General features: G+C 36.4%; 1 protein-coding gene across 1 annotated transcript in view; it reads right to left on the bottom strand.

Moving 5' to 3' along the window:
• Window positions 1-9,840: 9,840 nt before the first annotated feature.
• Window positions 9,841-24,859, bottom strand: part of RIPK2 (receptor interacting serine/threonine kinase 2) — a 29,494-nt gene continuing 14,475 nt past the window's right edge. Inside the window, exons 3-11 of the mRNA XM_015813978.2 lie at window positions 23,121-23,276; window positions 21,788-21,942; window positions 20,236-20,285; window positions 19,728-19,889; window positions 16,302-16,387; window positions 15,535-15,630; window positions 13,179-13,263; window positions 11,533-11,685; window positions 9,841-10,407 (exon numbers count right to left, since the gene is read on the bottom strand). Of these exons, the coding sequence (XP_015669464.2) occupies window positions 10,067-10,407; window positions 11,533-11,685; window positions 13,179-13,263; window positions 15,535-15,630; window positions 16,302-16,387; window positions 19,728-19,889; window positions 20,236-20,285; window positions 21,788-21,942; window positions 23,121-23,276 (1,284 nt within the window). The 3' untranslated portion in view covers window positions 9,841-10,066. The remainder of the gene's footprint in view (window positions 10,408-11,532; window positions 11,686-13,178; window positions 13,264-15,534; window positions 15,631-16,301; window positions 16,388-19,727; window positions 19,890-20,235; window positions 20,286-21,787; window positions 21,943-23,120; window positions 23,277-24,859) is intronic.

Below are 24,859 nucleotides of genomic sequence, written 5' to 3'. Positions count from 1 at the left end.
TCTACTTGAATGTCTAACTTTCTGACTCCAAAGAGAAAAATAAAAGTTGATACTAAGGTGGGTTCAACAGGTTGCTGGCAGCTTTGCAGCTTGAGCTGGGACAGTCATCTGGTTTGTGATCTCTACATATTATACCTACCGGTATGAAAACTGCTATGTGGCCAGTACTTGATTTTACTGCTCTGTTCAACTGTACTTATTTTTAGGATTTTTTTTCATAACAATCTATTAACTATGTCTTGAATTCTGTTATAAAAACCAATATTAATCTTAGATATTTCAAAAGTGATATCATATCCTGTCTCTTTTCTCAGGGCTAAACTCATTGCTACTCATAAAACTTAGTTTCCAGTTCCTAGATTCATGGTCCTCATTTAGTTTCTTTGAATCTTTCTTAAATAAGTTTCCCAGAACTGGACACAAATGTGCAGTTTATTTCAACAAACACAGAATATAGTAGAATGTTAATTCTTTTTAATACCAATAGGTAAAGCAATCACCTTAGAATTGATAGTTAAGATACTGAAGTGGTGAATAGCTTTTACTTTTTAGGATTGATAATCAACAGTAAAACTCAGTAATCAAGAAATATATCACAGACTAGTTTTGGATAAAACAGAAGAGAACCCTTGGAAAAGATATCTAGATGCTCTGATACATCTTAGAATTATGCAGGTAATGGTTTTCTATGTGACACTCTATGGAAATGAAAGTTGGACTTTGGAGAAGCAGATAGAAAGAGTTCTGATTAGCACTGATGAAGTTACCTAGTTTGGTTAATAAAAGTATTTATTGCTATTAGTACTGACTGTATGAAAAGGCACAGAGGATTTGTGGGTTAGTGTGATTCCTGGGATGCTATGTCTGCATCCCATGCATACAGCCAAGGACTGAAACAGCTTTATTGTAGAGTTATTAGGATTTTTTCTCCCACATTCCTAACCTGGTGCAAAGATGTCTTTATAATAATTTTAGTTCAACTCCAGTTCACAGTGGAAGCAACTTAAATTTGACTTTAGCTGGCCCATTTTATCTGATTCCTTCTTTTTGCTGTGGATAAGACGTGGGACATTTTGTCAATAGTACAGTTGATTATATGATCAGTGGCTGGAATCTGCCCAGCACCTTTGAGCACATTTGGACCATTGTGGGCATATCTCTTTCCATTTAGTCCCTGGGCAATATTTTCCAGGGCTATTTATTTGGGCAGCAGGAGAATAGCTGACAAAGCACAAGAATGAAGGACCTATATTCTCAGCCATCAACATACCCCAATCAACATCTAAAAAGCCACTTACAACAGTCACTATAAATACCACACACAGAACAGCACACACTCTGCTAGAGAGAAATTCTCTGAGGATGGGCTCCAGCATGAGTCCAAAAGCTGGGAAGATAGAACCTCAGATTGGATCCTGTATCCTCATTCACAATGCCACTGATGCATCCCACATCAAAGACTATCTTGCATTTGCCCAGGTTGTCTTCATCCCATTCCATAATCCCCTTCCCATAACATGGGGTTTGAAGTAGCTGCCGATTATTTCCCTTCCCCTACTTGTTTTAACCCTTGCTTCATTTCTATCACCCAGTTCATACATCTCAACAGTGCTGAGCTAAAAACAAGTGAGAAGGAAAAATTAGAAAGACATTAAATTGCTTCAACTTTGCTGGGATCCAGAGGGCAGAAAGATTCTAACCGCCCAGCTTCAGTGCTGTTGTAGTGATGTTGGAGCAGTCTCATCTTCCCAATGAACATGTCTTATTGGAGGGGAAGCAGTTTGGTGCCTCTGAGTTTTTTGGACCTCCAGGTACCGTACCCAGTGACAAGGAACTGTGAAAATTGCAATTCAGAATAATTTGAGTGTACCAGATTATCTACTCCTGTCTTTTTAGTGAAAATTGCAGTCAGCAATTTTATGTAAGGTTAGGAGTAATGTGCAAAGTAAGGGACTGGATCTTCTTTTGTATCTGGTACCAGTAGCTGATGAACATTAGTCCTGCTGATATCCAAATATTGATCACCTTTCTTCATTTCTCATGGAATTAATTCTTCCTAGCTTCATCCCACTGTCCCCAGGTGTATGTTAGAGACTATCCTGGAGACACTAATTGAAGGTGTTTTCAAATTAATCCAAAACAACCCCAATTTGTAAGGAAAAGACTTACCACACATCTACTGGCTAGATGTTCCTCACAGTCATATAGTTTCTTATTTAGAGCGTGCTTGTTGGCATCTAGAGACCAGAATGAAGCAAAGTACACAACAGCCAAAGAAGCTGAGTAGAAAAACAGTCCCTGTGGAGTGTCTTGTGAGCAGCAGTTTAAGAAGTTAATGAATGCTGGAAAACTATGAGGCAGTCAAAACAAACCAGCCAGAGTCAAGGAATGCATTTGTGTTCCTAAAGTCAAAGAGCAACTGGAAGCAGAATAGTCATGGGGATATGACCTAAGCCAGTCAGGCCTTCCCTTGTTTTTTTTCTCAGGATCTGCTAGTTATATTCCTAGCTCTTGCTTTCTCCCATTCTGCTCCCTCCCTACCCACTCCTTCCACCCACTCCTAATAGTAACTAGCCCTAGAAGAATGCATTTTAAGAGTAAATATTTGGATTTAAGGAACTTTGGTGCTTCTGTTTCCCACAAAGGTTCAAGGTTCAAAAGGCTTTTCATAGACCTCAATATTGAACTCTATTCAACAATAAGCAACTGAATGGCAAGAAATGTAAAATTATGTTCTAGGCAGGAAAAACAAGCCAAAACACAGATACACAGGTACATGATGGGAAGTATGTAGCTCAGGAGTAATATTGATGAGAAGGATCTGGATGTCCTGGTAGATCACAGATTAAGCATAGGGCAACAATGTGTATAGCTGCCAAAAGAGCCAGTGTGATCTTGAGCAGGATCAGCAGACGTATAATGCCAAGGACATTGTTCCAATGCACTAGTTAGACTGTATCTACAGTACATCCAGTTTTGGTCACTACAATAGCAACAGCATTTAGATTTACTGTATATACCACTCCATAGTGCAGTGGCTCCCAACCTTTTCTGTACCCCCACCCCTAGAACGCTTCTGATATATATTCTCGCACCCCTTACTAATGTTCAAAATAATGGCAACAAATTATGAATATACGCTATAATTTTGAAAACTCAAGTTTCCCCACCCCCTGGAATATCGTCTCGCACCCCCAGTTGGGAACCCCTACCATAGTGTTTTTACAGCACTCTCTGAGTGGTTTAATCAGCATATTGCCCCCAACAATCAGAATCTTCATTTTATCAACCTCAGAAGGATGGATGGTTGAGTCAACCTAAAGCCCACCAGGATCGAACTCCAGACTTTGGTTAGAGTTAGCTTGCAATACTGCATTCTAACCAGGGCTCCTACAACATAAGAAGGATGCTGAGGAAATGGAAAGAGTACAGAGAGTCAAAGGTCAAAAGTAGCGAGAAATTTGAAAGCTAAGTCTTATGAAGAAGTTATTGCTGGTCTTCAGCTTATGATCATTCATTTAGCAACTGTTCCAAGTTATGACAGCCCTGAAAAAAAATGACTTATGACTGGTCCTCGCATATATGCAACATCCCCACAACTACATGATCACAATCTGGGTGCTTGACAAAAAGCTTATATTTATGATGGTTGCAGCATTCTGAGCTCAGGTGACTGCCATTTGCAACCTTCCCAGCCAGTTTCTAACATGCAACATCAGTGGGGAAGCTGGCAGGGAAGGTAACATGTTGTGGTCACTTGAATGTGGTCTCATTTAATAACCGCACGATGATGAATTTTTCAGTCGTTATTGTGGTTGTAAATTGAGAACTACCTGGAGAAGAACTGGGCATGCTTATTCTAAAGAGGAGAAGGCTAGGAGCAGAGCCCTCTTTCAATATTGAAACAGCTGTTATATGTATATGTATGTGTGGAAGCTTTAAAGAGGTTGATCTAAGCTTGCAATAAGGAAGTCTTTTTTAACAATGAGAGCTATTAAGCAGTGGAACATCTGCCTCCTGGAAGCACAGATTTAAAGCAACCACTTTTTTTGTATGGGCTGAGATTCTTGCTCAGGGAAGGGGATTGGACTAGAAGGTCTCCAAGGTCCCTTGCAATTATATAATTCTATGATACACTAATCAGAGAAGTGAACTCTGAGTAACATTGAAACTCAGAATTTTCAAGGTTTATTCAATGCTTATATAACAACGCTTTCTACAATCTTCAGCCTTTTATACTAAATATTCAGGTCAGATGCTAATTTTGCTTGACTACAAAAAAAATTCTCAGTTAGGAAATTACAAGTCATGACAAAATATTTATATGCATGAAAAACAAACCTGTGAATTGGAGTTTGGGTTTTTTTTTCAACCAATTGCAAAATTATAATTTGAGAGGGCTTACTACTGGGAAGCTATTTCCAGTTCTGAGAAATTCTATTCCTTCTATAATGGTTATGCTATTTTAAGACAGCAATAAATAAGAGAGAAAGAGGGAATGAAGAGCCAGATGATACTAGGCATTGCTTCTTTTTCTGCAGGATAATAATTTCCAAGATTCTTTCAATTCTGTTATTCAATAACACATCCTAGAATTTGCAGAACTTTTTACACTGAAAATAAGATGGCTTCATGCCTTCCAACTTAAAAATACAAAAAACCTTCAGATCCTGGTGAATGCCGGATTAGATAGAGCTGTGCACAGACTTTTCTATCCACACCCCAGTTCTCCCACTTTTCCATGCTGCAGAATTCTTTATGCTCCCCCCTGTCCATTTCAGAGTAGGGCAAGAGGAGGAAGAGTGACTTTCCTCAAGAAACAAAACATTTACTTTCCATTTAGGTCACAAAAGGCTGCAGATGTCAAACTGTTAGTCTCTAAATTTTGTTGTATACAATAATGGGCATACTTATGTGCATACAGTCACATGCACAATATTTCTGAGTAATCAAAAGTACAAAAGTAATCAGAGGTGCAAAAAGTAACATAGACATGCTTTCTTTTCTTATCACATTTTAATGTGGATAGAAATTAAAATAAAGAAAGAAGTAATATGCTGGATCAAAATACTGGGGAAAAAAATTAACAAAGGCATTATTTGGTTTTGGCTATTTCTTCTGTTTCCCCCCCCCCTTCCCAATTGTTTCAATCCAGATTAAGACTTTCTCCTTCTGGAACACTTCAGTTTGCAAACCATGTAAGAAGAATAACAACCCAGAGAACTGCATAGCTGTGACCGGTGGTTCAAAGTGTAACCTCATTCTTCCTTTGAGAAGTACAATTCAGGCGCAGGTTTCAAAGCTTTATCTTTCTGATCCCATCAAACAATGCTTCGATCCTAGCTTGTAACTTCCTTTACCTCTTCAGAGAATGTCTTTCCCTTATGACATGCAATGAACAATAAAGCTTCCACACAATCAAGACTGTTCTGTTTAATGCATTACAGGTAGTCCTCAATTTATGACAATTCCGACCAAACTTTATGTTGCTAAGTGAAGCATTTGTTGAGTTTTGCCCGTTTTACGACTTTTCTTGCCACAGTTATTAAGTGAATTATTGCGGCTGTTAAGTTAGTAACCCAGTTGTTAAATGAATCTGGCTTCCCCATTGATTTTGCTCGTCAGGTTGCAAAAGATGATTGATCACATGATCCCGGGGCACTGCAACCATCATAAATATGAGCCAGTTGCCAAGCATTTGCCCCATGACCATGGGGATGCTGCAATAGTTGTGTGAGAAACAGTCATAAGTCACTTTTTTCAATGCCGTGGTAACTTTGAATGGTCACTAAACAAACTGTTTAGTGTAAGACGAGGAATACCTGTACTTGAACCAGCCTCTGCCTCCCACTAGTTGGCTGGTCCTCTGCTTCTGAGGATTATACTACTCTCCTAGCCTAAAAATATACTTCAAAAACAATTGTGATCTTCTTTCTTCCAAAATAAGCCAATGGCTAGAACACATCAGTGGCCATTTTTTTTAAACTGCAAACTTTAAGAAGTCACGAGTATGTCAAACTGTAAATATATTTGTATCTGACTTTTTCTTGGCACTTAACATAAAGTGTTTGACACTGACATTAAATCTATTACCATTACCCTATTTGACTCCTCTCTGTGCTCTGATTCTGTAACAAAATACTAGTGCTAAAGTTTATATCGGCAGGCTGCCAGACTGAAAAAATTGGGCCATTCTTCAGCCTGGCTTGGTACATCTTTGTTTCAAGGAATTAGATGAAACGTTTATAACAGAACAGAATAACAGAGTTGGAAGGGACTTTGGAGGTCTTCTAGTCCACCCCCTACTCAAGCAGGAAACCTATACCATTTCAGATAAATGGTTGTCCAACCTCTTTAAAACCTCCAAAGTTGGAGCACCCACAACTTCTGGAAGCAAGCCATTCTACTGATTTATTGTTCTGTCAGGAAATTTCTCCTTAGTTCTAGGTTGGTTCTCTCCTTGATTAGTTTCCATCTTGTTATATGAAGCTAGGGAGTTCCACTGGTAGTAATGATTTGTTGGATCAGATCCTTTGGCTCAATGTTTTTCAGAAAGCAGGTGCTTAGTTTCATTGGCTGGCAAATCACATATGCTCTACTCACATTTGCCAATGGCAGTTCATGTACTCTGTGAATAACAGGGGAAGTGATAGTAATATTATTGGTAAAGAAGAAAGCACCAGAAAGTGGCCCACTTTATCTAGATGATGACAGTATTCAAGGGAGGAATATCTCAGCAATACAGTATGTGGTTGACATAGAGAAAATACCAGGCTCCATTAAATAGCAGTGCCTTGAGCAGCCACACCCAACTGAAGAGCTTTTCCCAATTCAGGAGGAAATGAATAGATTAGTTAAAACAAGGGTGTAACGAAGTAGTCTTATCTTCATAAGCAGCAAACAGGCATTAGCTGAACATTAAATGCGAGATCTCAAATAGGGTACCCGTATAATGCATCCAAAGCCATCATTCTTAAAGGTAAAATTTCATACTTTGCAACAAGACACATCACCTTGTTTGAGCCAAAGATCTTTCAGTGATGAAAGGCTTAGTTCAGTGATGAATATAACTGTAATAAAATTAAATACTGATTATCACTCTATGTATATTCAGTAATTTTCAAAAATTTTGAAGGGAGCTGGGAGCTGCATCATAGACTTTAGTGGAATACATGAAACCCTCAAGTTGTACACCAATGCATTTACGAAAATATCCCATATGTGTTCTCAATATTGCAGACAATAAGGAATGGACTTTGAAGAAACAAGAAACTGATTGATGCTTTTGAACTTTGATGTAGAAAACTGCTGAGAACCCAATGAACAGCCAAGAGGGGAAAAAAAGACCATTGAACAAAACAGTCCAGAATTTTCACTCAAGACATAAATGACCTGGCTAAAATTATCCTACTTCAGACTCTGAAGGACCTAACTCTTTAGAGAAGATTCTAAAGAAGGGAAAAGTTTAAGGAAACAGAAGATGAGGACATCCAGCAACAAGGTGGATGGACTCAATTATAGTGGTGATGAGTATACCATTGGAAGACAAGACCTAAAGGACCAGGTTAGGGAGAGTTCGGAAAAAAAATTACCAATGTGGTCACCAAAAGTCAATGCTGACTTGATGATACATAATCAATCAAGCAGACAAAATTGTGAGGACTTTTGGCTTCCTAACACTGTTAATAATCTGTATGCAGCAATATTTAAACTGAGGACCTTCTAGTTGTATAGAAACAGAATTATGGAATTGGAAGGCACTACATGAATCATTTAGTTCAACCTTCTGCAATGCGTAAAAACAAAACAAAACAAAACAAAACAATTAAACCATCCTTGAGAGGTGGTAGTCCAGCTTCTTCTTAAAAACCTCCAGACATAGAGAATTCACAACTTCGGCAGGTTAATTTTTCCATTATGCACAGATCTTAGGAATCAGGATTTTTTCCCCTTATCATTACGGAAATTCTGGAAAAGTAAAAGGTGGCAGGCTCTAACTAAATCATGTCAGACTCATCAGAGCAATGAGCTTTGTGAAAAGCTGAGATAAGAACAGCTGCCCATCAAGAAAAAAAGCCAGGCCTGACTGAACTATCCCAGATCTAGACAATACACATTAGAATTCTGAACAGAACATATGTAAGTAGAAATCTGGCAATTGCCATTAACACATGCAATTAATTTTGTTACATTTAACCAATGCTGGGCTACCCATTACTCTTTCAGATACAAATAAATGAACAAAGAAAAGTTTAAGTTAAAAGCAAAATAATCTTTGTAACACAAAAGGACAGCTTTTATCTACTAATTGGGCTTGAAAAGTTCAATCAATAGTGGGCTTAGATGCAATTATTGGTCTGTATAGTCCTCAATGGTCTATTCTTCCTAATGGCAACTCCTGGAAGAGATTTTTCTTATTAGCTGCTATCTCAACTTTTTAATTTAACTGATAATACTAAGGATTGAACCTAGAACATTCTGAATGAGAATAATTTTCAGCTATATCACTAAATCTTTCCAACCACAATTTGCATTTGTATAAAGAACTGTGTCTGAATCCTACCAGTCACATGTGAATTAAGATTCTATAAGTTAAAAAAAAACATTATTTGGCTTCTAAAGAACATTATGTAGTCTCTCTCCTGCCACAGCCGCTCTATTCCACTAAACTATATTCAGCAAAATCCTTGGTGACTTAACTGGAAGAGCTTCAAAGGCATTTGTTCATATAAATAATGATAGATATAGTAGTAATTCAGGAATTCTATGTATTTTCTTTTTGTCTCTTCGAGTCAGCCTTGATTCCTGGCAACTGCCTAGACAGATCTCTGTAGTTTTATTGACAGGATTTCAGAAGTGGATTGGTATTGTCTTCTTCCTAGGACTGAGAGAGTAAGACTCAAGGTCACTGCCCAAAACAGAACTACAACTGGTCTAGATATCCACTCTTCCGTTTTCTAGCTCGACATCTAAACATTACACCAGACTGGCTCTATATGATTTGTACATATTTTATATGCTATTGGTGGACTACTTGAAGGATCCTTTCATCTTTTTAGAAGATGCCATTCTCCTCCCCTCATACCTAAACGGAATTAGACTACTAGAGTATGGAGTGCAACTTCATTTTGTAAAGAGGCAGGCATTGTGAGGTAAAACCTCACTCAGGCTTGTCAGGTTCTCTTCAGTTCTTCAATGTCTTTAAAGTGTTTCCTCTTCAGAAGTGGTTGTTATATCCACCTTGCCACACCTACTTTTGAGTTAAGGTACACTGAACATGGATTGTTACAGGTACAGTATATTTCCATCTTAGCAAAGTATATTCATGAACAATTTGAGCTATAATCAATAGGGCCTCTATGAAAACAGTATAGATTTTTCCTAAAATCTAATACAATCCATTTGCACAACACTCTACTCTTTGGTGGATTAATGTCTTACATACTGTAAATCTGGACTCGAGATATTCTTTAAAGATTATTAACAGAGAATATGTTCCTTTCAATAACAACTTACAGACCACTTTTTTTTTCTATTTTACAAAGCTGCAAAGCGGTAGCGTATGCATTCCAAAATACATCTGGGTTTTGTCTCATTATGTCTGGTCAATGTTTGGCATAGCCAAATGGGTATGTGTTTTTTGCTACAAAGCACATGATTAAAGACAAGCAAATTCATATAGAAGTGGTTCCTATTTTTGTAAAAGACTTTATAAAGGGTGGTGTTTATTGTACTAACGCACTAACCCGGTAACCCCTCCCTATTTAAAGGCAGGTTTGACTGACGGAATGCTTCAAAAGACAGAAACCCCTTTTGAGTTGCCTATTCTTTTGTATTCTTTATATATATATATATATTTAATAATTCCACAAAATACAAATTTATTCAGTGAGGAAAGTCCAAGTGTGTTGTTCTTTTTAAAAATGGTAAGGACACTGTGCAATACTTCCATTTGCCAGATGCCCTCTCCCTCAGCCAGCAAACTAAGAACCTCAGTTTATAGCCATGCAGCAGAAACATAAAGAGGTACTTCAGAAATAGGAATCCAGACTGCAAGTCCTGACATTTATAGATGCAAAGAAGTGCTCCTGGATGCAGGAGGTATATTTGGGTAAGGCTGAAGCCCCATCTGTTTGTTATCTTTCAGTTTTTGGACTATGATTCTAGCGACGTCCTCTCCTTGACTGTCAGTAGTATCAAGCAGTTGCCTGACTCTTGACGTCCTTGTAGGTTTGGTGTTAACAAGTTCATAATCCTCTTTCATGATTAAATCCCTGGAAAGAAGGGCATCTAAACACTGGTTAATGCAAGTGTCAGTCATCTGATGGACAATATCCTCTCTTTTAGTTTGGATCCAATGAAGAGCTACAGCGAAATCTTGTGATTGCGTAGTCCTCAATATAAAGTCTAATATAGAGAAGGAAAGAAACAACAAAATCTGACTCAGTCCTAAAAGAAAAATAACATCAATCTACACAGAGCAACTTAAGAGAAAAGAACATATTTTCCTATTTTTTTTAGATAACAGTATACTTCAAAACTACCACATTTCCTTTCACCCTTATTAAAATAAAAGCTGTGTTCTCCCATTATTCACTACATACTAGCTCTTCCTTCAGCACCTCAGCACGTCCTTAATTGTGTTATCTACCATTTTATCACATCTGGAGACATAGCCATTGCTTTAAGACGATGGCCAGTTATGATCAAATGCATTTGAAGGTGAAAGCAGGTAAGACAGACCATACATATTGTTGCAGTGTGAAAATCCCAAACTTTAGATTAATGTTTTACCTAAATATTAGGGTCACATAAAACATTTGGAGACTGTTCTTCAGAGTTATTAAGCAGATAGTGTGTTTCAGTGTGTCCCACACTTTGAAGTCATCTCCAACATGAAAGAGACGATCCTGGCAGAAATATGTCCACACTTTCCGGAAACAAATGCCTTCTGTACATGTACCTCCAAATGTTTTGTACAACATAGCTTACACAAAGACTATTTTTTCCTGATTAGTTATGTTTTTTTTTGATGTTCACTTCATTTTTTATTCTACTTATTTTGTTCTAAACACCCTTTTAAGGAACACATTTTTAATGTTATTTAATATTATAAATCAAGATATCAGAACATTAATTATAATCCTCATTGTTTAAAGCAATCACAAACTCTGCAGCGACGTGTAGATTCTGTTCAAAAGTTCTACCTTCTCTATAGTTTCCACTTTCTTCCATACTCGTAAACTGTGTATAAGCTGAAACCATAAAATGATTTAATAGTTCCAGTATACTACTATCTGAAGAATTCTATTTCTGATCAATCCTTGTGATAGACAGTATGTACAGTGCTACCAAGAAAAAAAATAGTTAAGTTTTCTTTTTATAAATTCCCCCATAAAGTAACTCTCACAAAGATGTAAAAGAGAATAATGCATGCACACTTGTAGAACCTGTGTTATTCTAGAGATCTGATCCAGTTATATAATAAAACAAACTGATCATGAGTAGGATTCAAAACTCTCAGCTGCATACCTGGATTAGCTCCCGATAGCTGCAGCAAACCTGGTGTGGAATTTGACGAATTAGAACTATCTGTGTTAGATGAAGAACTTTGTTGAGATACATAAGACTCAGTACTCTGAGAGCGTGGAACATAACTGAGCAGCGAGTGTGGTTCATCCTTAACTATCACAAAAGAAAAGCATCTTATTAATTTAATAAAAAAAGAGTAAAAATAAAAACAAAGCACAAAATAAATCCAGAACTACTCCGTCATTTACCTATAAATTACCTAACATTCCAGCCACGCTGCAAACACAACCAGTAGATTGATTTCTCTCATTATCCTAACAGATAACATCAAACATTATTTTCTATCAACCTAAAAGCACTTTTGTTCTCCTGAAACATAATCTGGTATCTTCCAAATGTGTTGCATTGTACAGTATGGCTGTTGGTAGTGCAGTTGGCAATGCTGCTCAGAGATGAGACCAGCTGCAGCCCAATGGGTCTAGGAGTACCAGGTTAGTATAGGTACTTGCTTCTTCTTAAAAGAATGGCCCTGCAATCAAATTCACAAATCAGAAAGGCAGGATATACTAGAAGGAAAGACAAATGGATTGAAAAAGAAAGCAGGGAGATCAAGGCCACAATGAAATGTTAAACATAAAGTGATTGATATTTATAGTTGCAACCAATTTTTTTATTTTTTGTGGTATTTTTTTTTCTGCTAGAAAACTAAATGTTGCATCTTGGCATAGTGAGACTGAACTTACTTTTAAATCTACAGATCTAGGGTAAATCTATCTTTTATTACACAATTTGATTTTTATTTAAAACAATATAGTTGGAATCTATCTATTTACCCACATAATACTTTAAAAAGAATATTGTTTATTGATACTGATTATTGTAGAATACAGGTAGTCCTCGACTTACGACCACAATTGAACCCAAAATTTCTGTTGCTAAGACATTCATTAAGTGAATTTTGCCCCATTTTACGACCTTTCTTGTTATAGTTGTTAAGTGAATCACTGCAGGTGTTAAATTAGTAACACAGTTGTTAAGTGAATCTAGTTTCCCCATTAAATTTGCTTGTCAGACGGTTATAAAAGCTGATCACATGACCATTATAAATATGAGTCAGTTGCTAAGTGTCTCAATTTTAATCACATGACCATGGAGAATGCTGCAATGGTCATAAGTGTGAAAAATGGTCATAAGTCACTTTTTTCAATGACATTGTAACTTTGAAAGGTCACTAAATGAACTGTCATAAGTCAAGGTCTACCTGTACTAGTGTTCAGTCTAAAATATCCTGGATATCTGTTCAACTCTCTGTTTTGGTTCAATTCATTATTAACATTCTGTGAACCAGAGAGACACTATCTTGTTATGCTGTATCCATAAGAGGTGAGGGGTCCTTGGTGCTCTCTGAGCGTGGTTATTTTCTTGCAGATGTTTCCTTACCCCAACTAAGTAATATCATCAGTGCTAGTCTGATGACTCTAGCACTGATAAAGTTGCCTACTTTCGGTAATGAAATCAATCAAGCTCAGAGAGTACAAAGGATGCCTCATTTCAAATCTAAGCTGCAAATATTCTCCTTTATTGGTATCCATAAGAGGATTATGTAATTGCCACTAGTAAACTTCAATTGTGTGCAGAGGACATACCATCTGAAAGGAGGTTGCATGGTTTTGATATATTCTGGGGAACACTTGATGGATAAGATTGATCATCTTGGGATGAACAGGAATTCTGGAAAGGATAGAATCACATGGAACAAAGATTTTTGGTTTAATTTTTTAATTGGTAAAATTTAGCAAACAAATACAATGACCACAAAATGCACTAGTGATTATTTTTAAATTCCTATTCACATATCAGTAATTAAAATAAACACACACAAAAAAGAAAAACTTACTATAAAATTCTATATAGTATCAATTTTGTTTCAACATGGGATTAGTTTAATCTTTAAACTCATAATGGGGCCGCAATACTAGCTGTCCAGAGCCGCATATGGCCCATGGGCTGGACATGCCTGAAGTACATGAAGTAATGGATTGACTCCATGTGCCCCACATATATGAAACATCTTGTTTTTTTTCTCTGCACATTTTTCCTATGCAGTATGAATCTAGTAGGACATATTTCTGAACAGAAATAGCATTGAAGATTTCTGAATGGTACCCTTAATATCATTAATTCTACTTTATATTGAGGTCTGAGGGCATATAGAATAATTTTACTCATTCTTATGGCTTTCAAATTTGTTTAGGTTGAATTTTTCAGAATGTATAATCAATATAGCTAAAGTCTAATCTGTCTGAGGGTGCCAGGAAAGCTATTTTAAAATGTTGCATTCATACCAAAATTGTTGGTTATAAATACTACACACAATCACTAATTGCCACAGCTATATTGTAGTTCATTTAGAATGCAGCAAAAGTACTGCAAAGATTTTTGGTGAAAACTAAAGCTAAATTCATTGTACAATTCCTGCATATAGCTCTTCATCAAGGGACATCATTTTCCCAGCCTTAAATAATGATACGCCCCCCCCACACCCATAATGAAAGAGCACTGTCACTTGCCTTCAAATTTCCACATAAAAATTACCAATGTTCTTTTATTTTTTGTCATTTTATTAATAACAAAATGACATAAATTATGTCTATACTTTTAATTAATGACAACTCTGTGAGGAACATCTCACTGAGAGAATGTGACTAGCCCAAAGTCACCCGGGAAAACTTCCATGGCCAATGGTGCACTTGAACCCAAGATTTCCAGGCCTAACCCAACATTAATAACTGTATAGATTCTCTACCACTGTTATTGCCATTAAATCAATTCATTATGCCTATTCTCTGATTCTACAGGGATATTCACCAAATTCAGGGTCAAATTAAAGGTTGATCCCTAGTATGATCAAAGACTGAGGTGAAATTGTATCACCTTTTTACATGGTTATTTGCTCTTCTCCAAATGTCTGTGGTGTATCTCTGTGAATGCATGCAAGTGATTTCCCCAATGGGAAAAGCCATTTTTTCTTCCTTTAAGAACCTGTGGGAAGGATGCTGTATTTTAAAAGTGATGCAAATTCCCATCTGTCCCAAATTAGGTAGGTAACATAGCAGGAGGCAGCCTAAAATCACTTGATAATGATGTAAAGTTTCTCTCCCCATCCCCTTCCCAAAGAAAACTAAAAAAAATATGTTTTTGGCTATCTGATCTTTCAAGGACGAGCCCTACCCCAAAGTTCAGAGATTTCCACACAGGCATTTCCTAAACCCTTTCTAGAGATGCTGGGGGTTAAACAGCACAGAGAATATCAGCTACTGGGTGACTGAAACGACCCTGAATGTTAGATATCTTTCACTGTCTTCAACAGAGGAATGTATTATTCATGCAAATATTATATGGTTTCTGAAATGATACTGAATTATAAGTGCTGGAAGATCTATTTATTTCAAGGAAGACAACAGTGGTCCGAAAACATGACACCTCTCTATGCCTACATGTTATCTCAGTTTCACCCTTTGGAAGCTATTCTTTTTAAAATTCATATCTATTCTGTGGCATTCAAACATGGAGAAGGTGTCCCTCTGTATCATAGTATGGTAAGCAGGAATCTGTAATTACCCATGTTGGGCATTTGCCATTTATCAGAGTTTATCTCCTGCCTTGAGCGGATATATGAATATGCTAATTTATAGGTGTGCCTATGATTAGCATAGTATAAAATTGTTAGCTATCCCCTGAAAGAGCCTCAACATAGGTCTGAAATGCTGAAAAATGCTGTATGTTTATCCTTGGCATTGTTTAGCTCACTATAAATCTTTGCATCACTGGATGAGACTTAATGTGTTCCAACTTCCAACCCAATATAGTTTACACATGAAATAATCTTATGTATTCTCTCTGACTCTCTACAAAACCAACCACTGATCTTTGGCAAAAAAAAACACAACAGTTTAAGAATATTAAGGTGTTTATGTTAATAATAGAAAAAAAATGTTTTACCTCTTGTATACTAATGTTCAGTGGTATATTTAAAGATATTGATTCATTACTGCATATCTTGTTAGGCAAATGAATGCATGTCCACTCATACTGTGCCTGAAAGAGATATCAGCATAAAACAAAATGGTGTTATGAAATCAAAGCATAATTATGAGATAAAATACCCAAGTGTCCTGCATCTGAGTAAGAGCACAATTTGGGACATGTGCTTACCCACAGCCAACTGCTTGCAAAGATTTTTATTGTTTAACACAGCAATAAATAAATTTATTCTATCAATAAACAATAAATAAACAATAATGTATGTTTATATTATATACATATATTAAACTATAATAATACAAATAAACAATACATAAATAAATGAACAGGATATCCCTTTAGCTCAGTGTTTCTCAACCTTGACAATTTTAAGGCATGTGGACTTCAACTCCCAGAATTCCACAGCCAGCAATGCTGGCTGTGGAATTCTGGGAGTTGAAGTCCACATGCCTTAAAATTGTCAAGGTTGAGAAACACTGCGAGCTAAACATGCTTACAGTTCTATCTGCGATCAGGCATCCGAACAGGGCAGTTTTCTGATTACGTATATCTCAATGGACTTACGATCCCATAAGACCCCATATATCTTAGCATAAGTCAGCCTGGGCGAGTGAACATTCTGTATATGATTAATAGAGCGAGAATTCTAGCTTCAGATATATGGATGTCCTGTTTCTTTTTGGGAATAAATTCTACTCATAACAGATTATAATATGAGCACTTACTTTGGCCCTCTTTATCTCTACTACTGCTTCAAGCATAGGTATCTCTTCAAAGGTCCTCATCACAGATTCTAGATCTATTAAGCACCCTAAACAAAGACAGTCACTATTAGGTCTCTTAACAGAACATTTAAATTATGGAAATTACATTCCTGAAAAATATTTTAAAACATACTCCCTAAGGCCAGTTTCAAGGATGTCAAAACCAGCTATTCCTGGGTAAAACTAGCTATGCTGGTCACATAACTATGGAAATTATCTTCAGCCAAGGAATGGAGGAGAGCACCGTGTCCTAGAGTCGGACACAACCGAGAGGGAAACCTTTACGTTTCTTTACTATATTTCCAGACTATGAAGTCTGGAAAAACTACAGTTAATTTTAAAGGGAAAAAAAAGATAAAGTAATTAAATTTTTCAACTTTTGCACTAAATATTGAAAAGAGAAGGTGAAGTGGAAAGCTACACAGGCGGGTTATAACCTCATTTGACAATCTTAAGATATTTTTTGTTGCAATTTGTTCTTTTGAAAGAAAAACAACTCTTATTAGAATCTTCAAAATGTCCATATTTTGGTTGAATAATATTTGCAATTAAATATAAAAGGCAACCACCGGTACATTTAAATTTTAAAATCTGAAACATTAGGCTCATTGCATGTTTTGGAACTGTAGTTTTGACATTATTTCACATAATTACTATTTTAATGAGCACTTAATGCTGGTTAAAATTCAGTATGTTTCCATAAACCTATGTTACAATGTAATAATGCATTATTTCAGATACTACATGACCTAAACTGAAACTATTACATGAACCTTGCTTATATCTGATTCAGAGTAAAGTGACTCTTAACACAGAAGTTAAGAAATCAAATGTTTTTGATTTTAAAACTTTCCAGAATTTTCATAAAAAAGTTCCTGTCATACCATATTCCAAAACCTGGCAAAAGATTTAAATCCCTTAAATCTTAAGAAAGTATCTCTCACCAAATTATTATTATTTGTTATTATATTTATTATTTACTTTCACCAAAACTGAAAAAAAACAAGATTAAGATTTCAGGTATCTCCTGTTATAATTTAAAACAATGACTTTTAGAGTTTTCCTTCTTAATGAAGAGAAAAAGAAATACTGAATGAACACACCAAATCACAATCTACATAGTATATGATATGATTTTGAGTGCATTTCAGTGCAGAATAACTGGCATACAATGTTTGCTGAGTGCTATCTGATAGACAGAACAGGAACCAGGAAATATCAGGGTTAAGAATTTGCGTGCAACGAACACATTAGATGGCCTTAGGTAAAATAGTATGCTGCGACCTATGGGAAGAATAATATTGACATGTTCACTCTCTTCAGTCATTCTAAAATTGGATAGAGATCAGGCTACAATACAGAAACAACGCTTCCATTCAAACACAGGTGTACAGCATAAAAAAAAAATCAAGGTCCCAGATCCTACAGACAGCTCTATTTCGGTTCATCCAATTACAGAAAGCCTCTCCTTCAGCTAAATGCATGAAAACTGGGAAGAGAAGAAAATCACAGTTCCACTCTTCATCTATTTGGAACTGCTATACCAGGGGTAGGCAACCTTGGCTCTTTTATGACTCGTGGACTTCAACTCCCAGAATTCCTGAGTCAGCATAGCTGGCTCAGGAATTCTGGGAGTTGAAGTCCACGAGTCATAAAAGAGCCAAGGTTGCCTACCCCTGTGCTATACATATGCAGGTGAATGGCTGGAGGTTGTAAGAAACTTCCTAATACACTGAAAACATTTCTTTATTATGTACCGTTTTTTTTGTCAAGAAAAGCCCATCTTTAAGGCCATAAATAGCAAATATATATATATATCAAAAAGTGAGAAAAAGTGAGTATAATATAAAAATTGTTCTAGATTTTTCTAAGTCTAGAATACTGACATTTTTCTGATTTGTATGCCAATATAAAATACATGAATATACGTGGTCCTCAATTTACCACCAGTTGCTTAGCAACTGTTGAAGTTATGACTGACATGAAAAAGGGAGTCCAAGAACTGGATGTGACGTGTTAGTCACATGACTGAACTTTGAGTGCTCAACAACACGGTTACGGCCATTATTGTAGCCTTTTACCATGGTTTTGCTGAAAACTGGAATCTGCTTCCAGATTTTGGCAAAACTGCACTCATACTGAGCCTTTGTTTCCTTAATGACTGCTGCTGCAAAAAAAGCCATAAAATGGGGTCAGTCACATGAACAACTATTTTTATGACCATTACGATATATCATTGCAATGAGCAGGCTCCATTATAGTCGTATGTTGAGGATTGCCTGTACCTAAGAAGGCAATCAGACTATTTTCTCTGCATTCACCCTGTTTAAATTTAAGTATTTATATCAATTGACTAGAATAATATAGTATTAGTTGTAACATCAATAGCTTCCTGAATCCAAATACCAGATATCTGATTAGTACAAATGTACCTGATATTATTGGATAGTTGTGTTACTATCTGGATGGTCCTAAAGCATTAAACATTTTACAAATAAGAGTAATATATGCATCATAAAATTATGCACAGACTTTCTATCTCAGTTCTGCATAGCAGGGCTGTGCAGCCACAGAAGCCACATGAGATTTGCTAAGTATTGATTGCTTTAATGGTTCAAGAAGAGGTGCTTCACTCAAGCTCTCTTGCTTGGAGAATTACCATTTTTATTCCTCCATTTCTAGCAACTGTCTCAGTTTTGAAATTCAGCTGTAAAATGGGAAAAAGAGTAACCATATCCTCACAGGGAGTTTTAAAGGGCACAAGGAAGAACTGCTTGACTGAGCAACCTTCAGTGAACAGATAATCTCAAAACTTTCCACTGCAACTGAATTACAAAATAACTATAGGGTTACCTATTAGGTGTATATTCCCCTTAGTCGACAGACCTGTGCAAGATTATAATTTTTAAGGGAAAAGGGTGCTTCAAATTCATTGGTCATGGACCAAGCATTGGCCCAAATTTCCTTAATATGTATTTTTTACATATGTAAAAATAGTTTTAATAAAATATGTTTTAATAAGTTCTTTACTAGTGCTACACTACACCTACTCCAAAGCCATCTTTACCCATTGAATCCAGCTAACTTATGGTGATGGGGAAGACCCACCTAGTAGGTAGTCCTATTTTTATAATGTTAAAATAAAGCTTAAAGGTCAATGCAAATTATACTTAATAACTTTAATATACAAATAAAACAATCTCAAGTAATCCTTGAGATGCTTTCAGCCATTGAATAGTCTTGAACATTATGTTCAAGTGTGGCTTTTCCTCATTTCAGTAGCTGATGTGGAAGAGAAGTAGTTCAGAGGGTGCAACAAATATCCAACACCAGAGTGTAGCCAGAGCTGCTGAGTTACCTATCATACAGACCAAAAGAGAAACTCACTTGAAAAAGATGGCCTTTCCTCTGGATTGGGTGCCCAAGCAGATTCCATTAAAGACACAATCAATTCTCGGTAAGGAATATCAAGGGGCAAAGTTTCTTCCCCAACATCTGGACGCTTCCCTCGTGACATGCTAAACATAATTTGCAAGTGATGTATAACATCTGCAAAAGTCAGTACATGCATGTGTTAGAAATATATGTGCATTTCTTCTAATTCTAGAAATTGGAACACAAGTAGTAAATTCACATTTTAAATTATATTATATTGTGATCTAAACCTAATTTAAAAATGTTAAATGCAAAATATATCACCTCCCCCTCCTACCAATATTCTGCAATACATGGTATTTTACTACAATACAATAGTACAATACAATGCAAGTTTAAGACAAAGGGGAAACAATGGTCTTTTAAAAAAATACTGTTTACGTTAATCTTACATTAAACTTAACAGGTTAGTCTATCTCAGCTATTCTTTAACAGAATTAGACAAAGACAAAAATCTGACCTTCGAATGGTTTTTTTCTTGACATCACTTCCCACATAATAATGGCATAACTGTTCCAAACAAAAATGCATGTTAGTATGTATTTTTTAAATTAGTTCATTTTTTCCCCAAGACAAAATAATTTCAGTAAAATGAAAATATCCCAGATTGTTGTTTTGTGGAAAATCTACATCCCACTCCAACAGCAAAGTAGGAGTATTATTATTCAAATATTTTCAGTGATTAGTTGGGACAAGTACCTTTGGTATCTTAAAAACACAGTAGTTTCTTTATATATACAGCATTTGTGTATATAAATAAATACATCATATAGACCTATTACACCTAATACAAATACAGGGATACTTTCTCAAATGTTATTTAAATATTAATTATATCAACTGCATTCTTGTATCAGTATCTATCCTGACCTACTAGAAATTAAGTAGAGTAAATTTTAGGTTTCCATGCTAATTCTCCTCTTATATAGCTGCAAAGGAAAGTTTGGAAGATTTCACATTTATTTTTTATTGAATACAGCCCCTTTTTAAATAAATTTAGCAAAACTTCCTTCCCTACAAGATATGCCATCTTAAAATCAGAAGCTGACTTCATTCAAGAACATAAGTTTACGATGAACCTTTTTAAAGCTTTTTTAAATTTGAAATGGAAGCAATGTTTTTGAAAATATGCAGTATTGAAAGAGAACACAAAGCAGAAGTTCTTTCAGTAAACCAGAGTTTATTGTGATAGCTGGATGCAGGCTCTTTGGATATGTACCATTGTTTATTGCTAATGTAAATACATGAAGCACTTGGAGCAGCCAAAGTCCTTAAGAAATCTGTAAACTCTATACCTTGACTTACATTGTTAATTAGTTAATACCCCTGTAAAATTTTCAGGTTAGCTTTTCACTAAATTAAAGATGCTTGACCTGCTTTAAGTAACTTGAAAAAGGGTTAAAATGTTCCTTTCAAGAAGCTAGAAATAATGAGTTTGAATTGACATTTTGTGATCCTATTTCACAATAATATACGTGTGTGTGTGTGTTATTTGAAACTTAGGGATGAATTAGATTTTCCAAGCATATGTATAATACAAAGCCTGAGAGAAGGTATGTATGAAAAAACTTGAATTATGCAAGCCATAACTGGACAGCAAAGTCATAATTGCTAACATAGGAACCCATCCTTAAATTGACTCCAGAGACACTTTAAACATTTAATGAAACTGACTTGCAAATACTAGATGCAAAAGTCCATTGATTTTGTTGACTCCCATTGAACAGAAAAAGAAAGGAAATATATCCCAAACAACACATAGCTGATTACAAAGACCACCAAGAAAACAAATCTTCCTAAAAAAATAAAGTGCTGACTTTAAGCTCGATAGAGAAGTGTCAAGTAATTCTGTGGAGACTGAGACACCAAAGTATACAACATTTTGGGCCTTTAATCTCATTGCATTTTTACATTGCACCGTCTGTAATGGCCGATATGGCTGCTTTTTTATATTTTATATTTTTAAAAAATAAGCACACATTGTTCCAAAACTCCATAATAGAATAACATACCTGTATATATCATGCTTTACACTTGAGCGGATTTTGCTGCCATCATAACATTCAGGTGGTATGTAAATGATGGTCCCTCCCTCAGATATTGATTTATCCCCTTTTGAAAGTGACATGGACACCATGCGCCACTTTGATAAACCAAAATCTGCAATCTGAAAGATGGAAAAGAAGCTTAGGCCACCATGTGCAGCTCAGAGACAAAGGTTTCTAGGTCCATTAAAATATATACTTTGGTCACAGAAGAGCAGAGTTCAAATTTACAAACAGTTTCATGCTTTATGTTATAAAACTAGAATCACGGTCATCACAGCCCTTCTAAAAGTTCTTACTCAGTAAGTAGCAATTTTTACTTCCCCCCTTAAGACAGAAATATGAGCAATGCAATTATCTACTAAGCCACAATATTGCTTTTCTGTGTATCAATTACACAAATGAGGAAGAAATTTGAAAGGATATTTAATAATTTGCAAACTTCTAAAAATATGGTATGTGGAAATAGGATGGAAACTGATCTCTGTTGAGATTCAAGAGAGGATTAGGAGTAATAGGTTAAAATTAAAAGAGAGGAGATTCACAATGAGTATTAGGAGGAATTTCCTGCTAAGAGCTGTTAAGCAGTGGAATAAAGGCCAGAACAATGGTGGACTCTCCTTGCAGGAGGTTTTCAAACAGTGGTTCAAGCTGCCTGTCAGGGTAGTTTAGTAGATTCCACTCATAATGAGCATGTAAAAAAGGGACAAGGGGTCAAGTTATGAAGTTGTACCTGCCATCTGCTGCAGGTGCCCCTGTACCTCACTGAGCAGGGGATTGGGCTAGATGACTATAAGGATCCACTCAAATAATAAAACTGGAAAAACTGCATTAAAAAAATAAACTACTTGAATATATAGCCAACTAAGATGATTTGTTTTTAAATTGGTAAATTCTTTAAATTGGTAAAGAATTTGGGAGTATTCTGTACAAATCTTACTGAAATAAAGTTGTGATTATAGCTTTCCCTTTTTTGTTTAAAAGGATTTAAAACTTTAGCAGCGGAACAGCTTCAAAAGACTTTTGATAACACTTGGCATAATTTTAGGAAGCTTTTAAAAATAGAACTTGGGACACTCCAAGTGTAAAATGCCCTTTTCTTATATAAAATGCCCTTCTCTTATGTAACATGCCCTTCTCTCTCTCTCTCTCTCTGAATTTTGTGCCACCCATCTCATCTAAGGGACTCTTTTCAACATTGATCTGTCTTATCTCTCTTATGTGCAAGATTTTTCTCTGTACTGTAAAGTTGCTACCCCTGATTTTTCCACTTCTTCTCTGTAGAAGAGCCCAGCCTTACCTTAACATGGAACTCACTGTCAAGTAAAATATTCTGGGTCTTCAAATCATGGTGCATGAGTGGAGGACTCAGGTTGTGAAGATAATTTACTCCCAAAGCGATTTCATACAAAATGCGATACCTGAGTGACCAAGCAATATCAGGATAGATGTTTTTCTATTTAGAAAAGAGAAAGAACACAACACATGATGATATAGCGAGACAAACTGGAATGTTCGAAAGAGCATCTTGAAACTAGCTGATCTACTAGCTAATGTATTTATTTATCGAATTCTAAAACTACCCATCTCCCATCTGGGTACAGTACAGATAAAATATTAAAATGTAAAAACATATAAAGTATATAAAATTCATAATAATAATAACAAAACAATAACAATACTACTACTACTACTACTACTATTGATGATGATGATGGAAGGGACCATGGAGGTCATCTAGTCAACCCCCTGCTCAGGCAGGAAACCCTATACCATGGGTGTCAAACTCGCAACGTCATGTGATGTGTTGTGATGCATCATGACTTTTTTTCCATTGCCGGCAATGGAGTGGGCGCGGTTTTGCCATGACACATTTGGCCCGTGGGCTGGCAGTTTGACACCCCTGCCCTATATCATTTCAGACAAATGGCTGTCCAGTCTCTTCTTTAAAAACTTCCAGTGTTGGAGCACTCACAGCTTCTGGAGGCAGGTTATTATTCCACTGATTAATTGTTCTGTCAGGAAATTGGTTAGTTTCCATCCGTTGCTTTTTGTCTTATCTTCAGGTGCTTTGGAGAATAGCTTGATTCTCTCTTCTTTGTAGCAACCCCTGAGATATTGGAACACTGCTATCATGTCCCCCCCCCCTTGTCTTTCTCTTCATTAAACTAGACATACCCAATTCCAGCAACCATTCCTTGTATGTTTTAGCTTCCAGTTCCCTAATCATCTTTGTTGCTCTTCTCTGTACTCTTTCTAGAGTCTCAACATCTTTTTTACATCGTGGTGACCAAAACTGGATGCAGTATTTCAAGTGTGGCCTTACCAAGGCATTGTAAAGTGGCATTAATACTTCACGTGATCTTGATTCTATCCCTCTGTTAACGCAGCCTAGCACTGTCTTAGCTTTTTTGGCAGCTGCAGCACACTGCTGGCTCATATTTAAGTGATTGTCCACTAGGACTTCAAGGTCCCTCTCACAGTTACTACTACTGAGCAAGGTACCACCTATACTATAGCTGTGCATATGTTTTTTCTTGCCTAAATGTAGAACCTTACTTTTTTCACCATTGAATTTCATTTTGTTATATAGCGCCAAATGTTCAAGTCTGTCAAGACCCTTCTGTATCTTAAGCCTGTCTTCTGGAGTGTTGGCTATTCCTGCCAGCTTGGTGTCATCTGCAAATTTGATGAGTTCCCCACTTTATCCCCTCGTCCAAATCGTTGATGAAGATGTTGAAGAGCACTGGGCCCAGAACAGAGCCCTGGTGCACCCCACTACAAACTTCCCTCCATGTAGATGCAGTTCCATTGAGGACCACATGCTGAGTACGGCCGGTCAGCCAGCTACGGATCCATCTGGTGGTGATGCTGTCTAACCCACATTTTTCTATCTTTTCTGTTTAAAATAGGCAAGGATGATTAAGATGTTAAAAGTTAATTTTAAAAGGTGGGGGGACCCTTTTCAGAGCACTAACCAGCCCCACAGCTGACTGCTCCGCTGTGAGCTCCAAGCAAAGCAACCGAGCCATGTTTTCA

The sequence above is a fragment of the Protobothrops mucrosquamatus genome, unplaced genomic scaffold (genome assembly GCF_001527695.2).
Source record: "Protobothrops mucrosquamatus isolate PMUCROS unplaced genomic scaffold, P.Mucros_1.0 scaffold211, whole genome shotgun sequence".
Classification (NCBI taxonomy): Eukaryota; Metazoa; Chordata; class Lepidosauria; order Squamata; family Viperidae; genus Protobothrops; species Protobothrops mucrosquamatus.
Note: the sequence above shows the minus strand (reverse complement) of the source record. Positions and strands in the feature narration are given on the sequence as shown.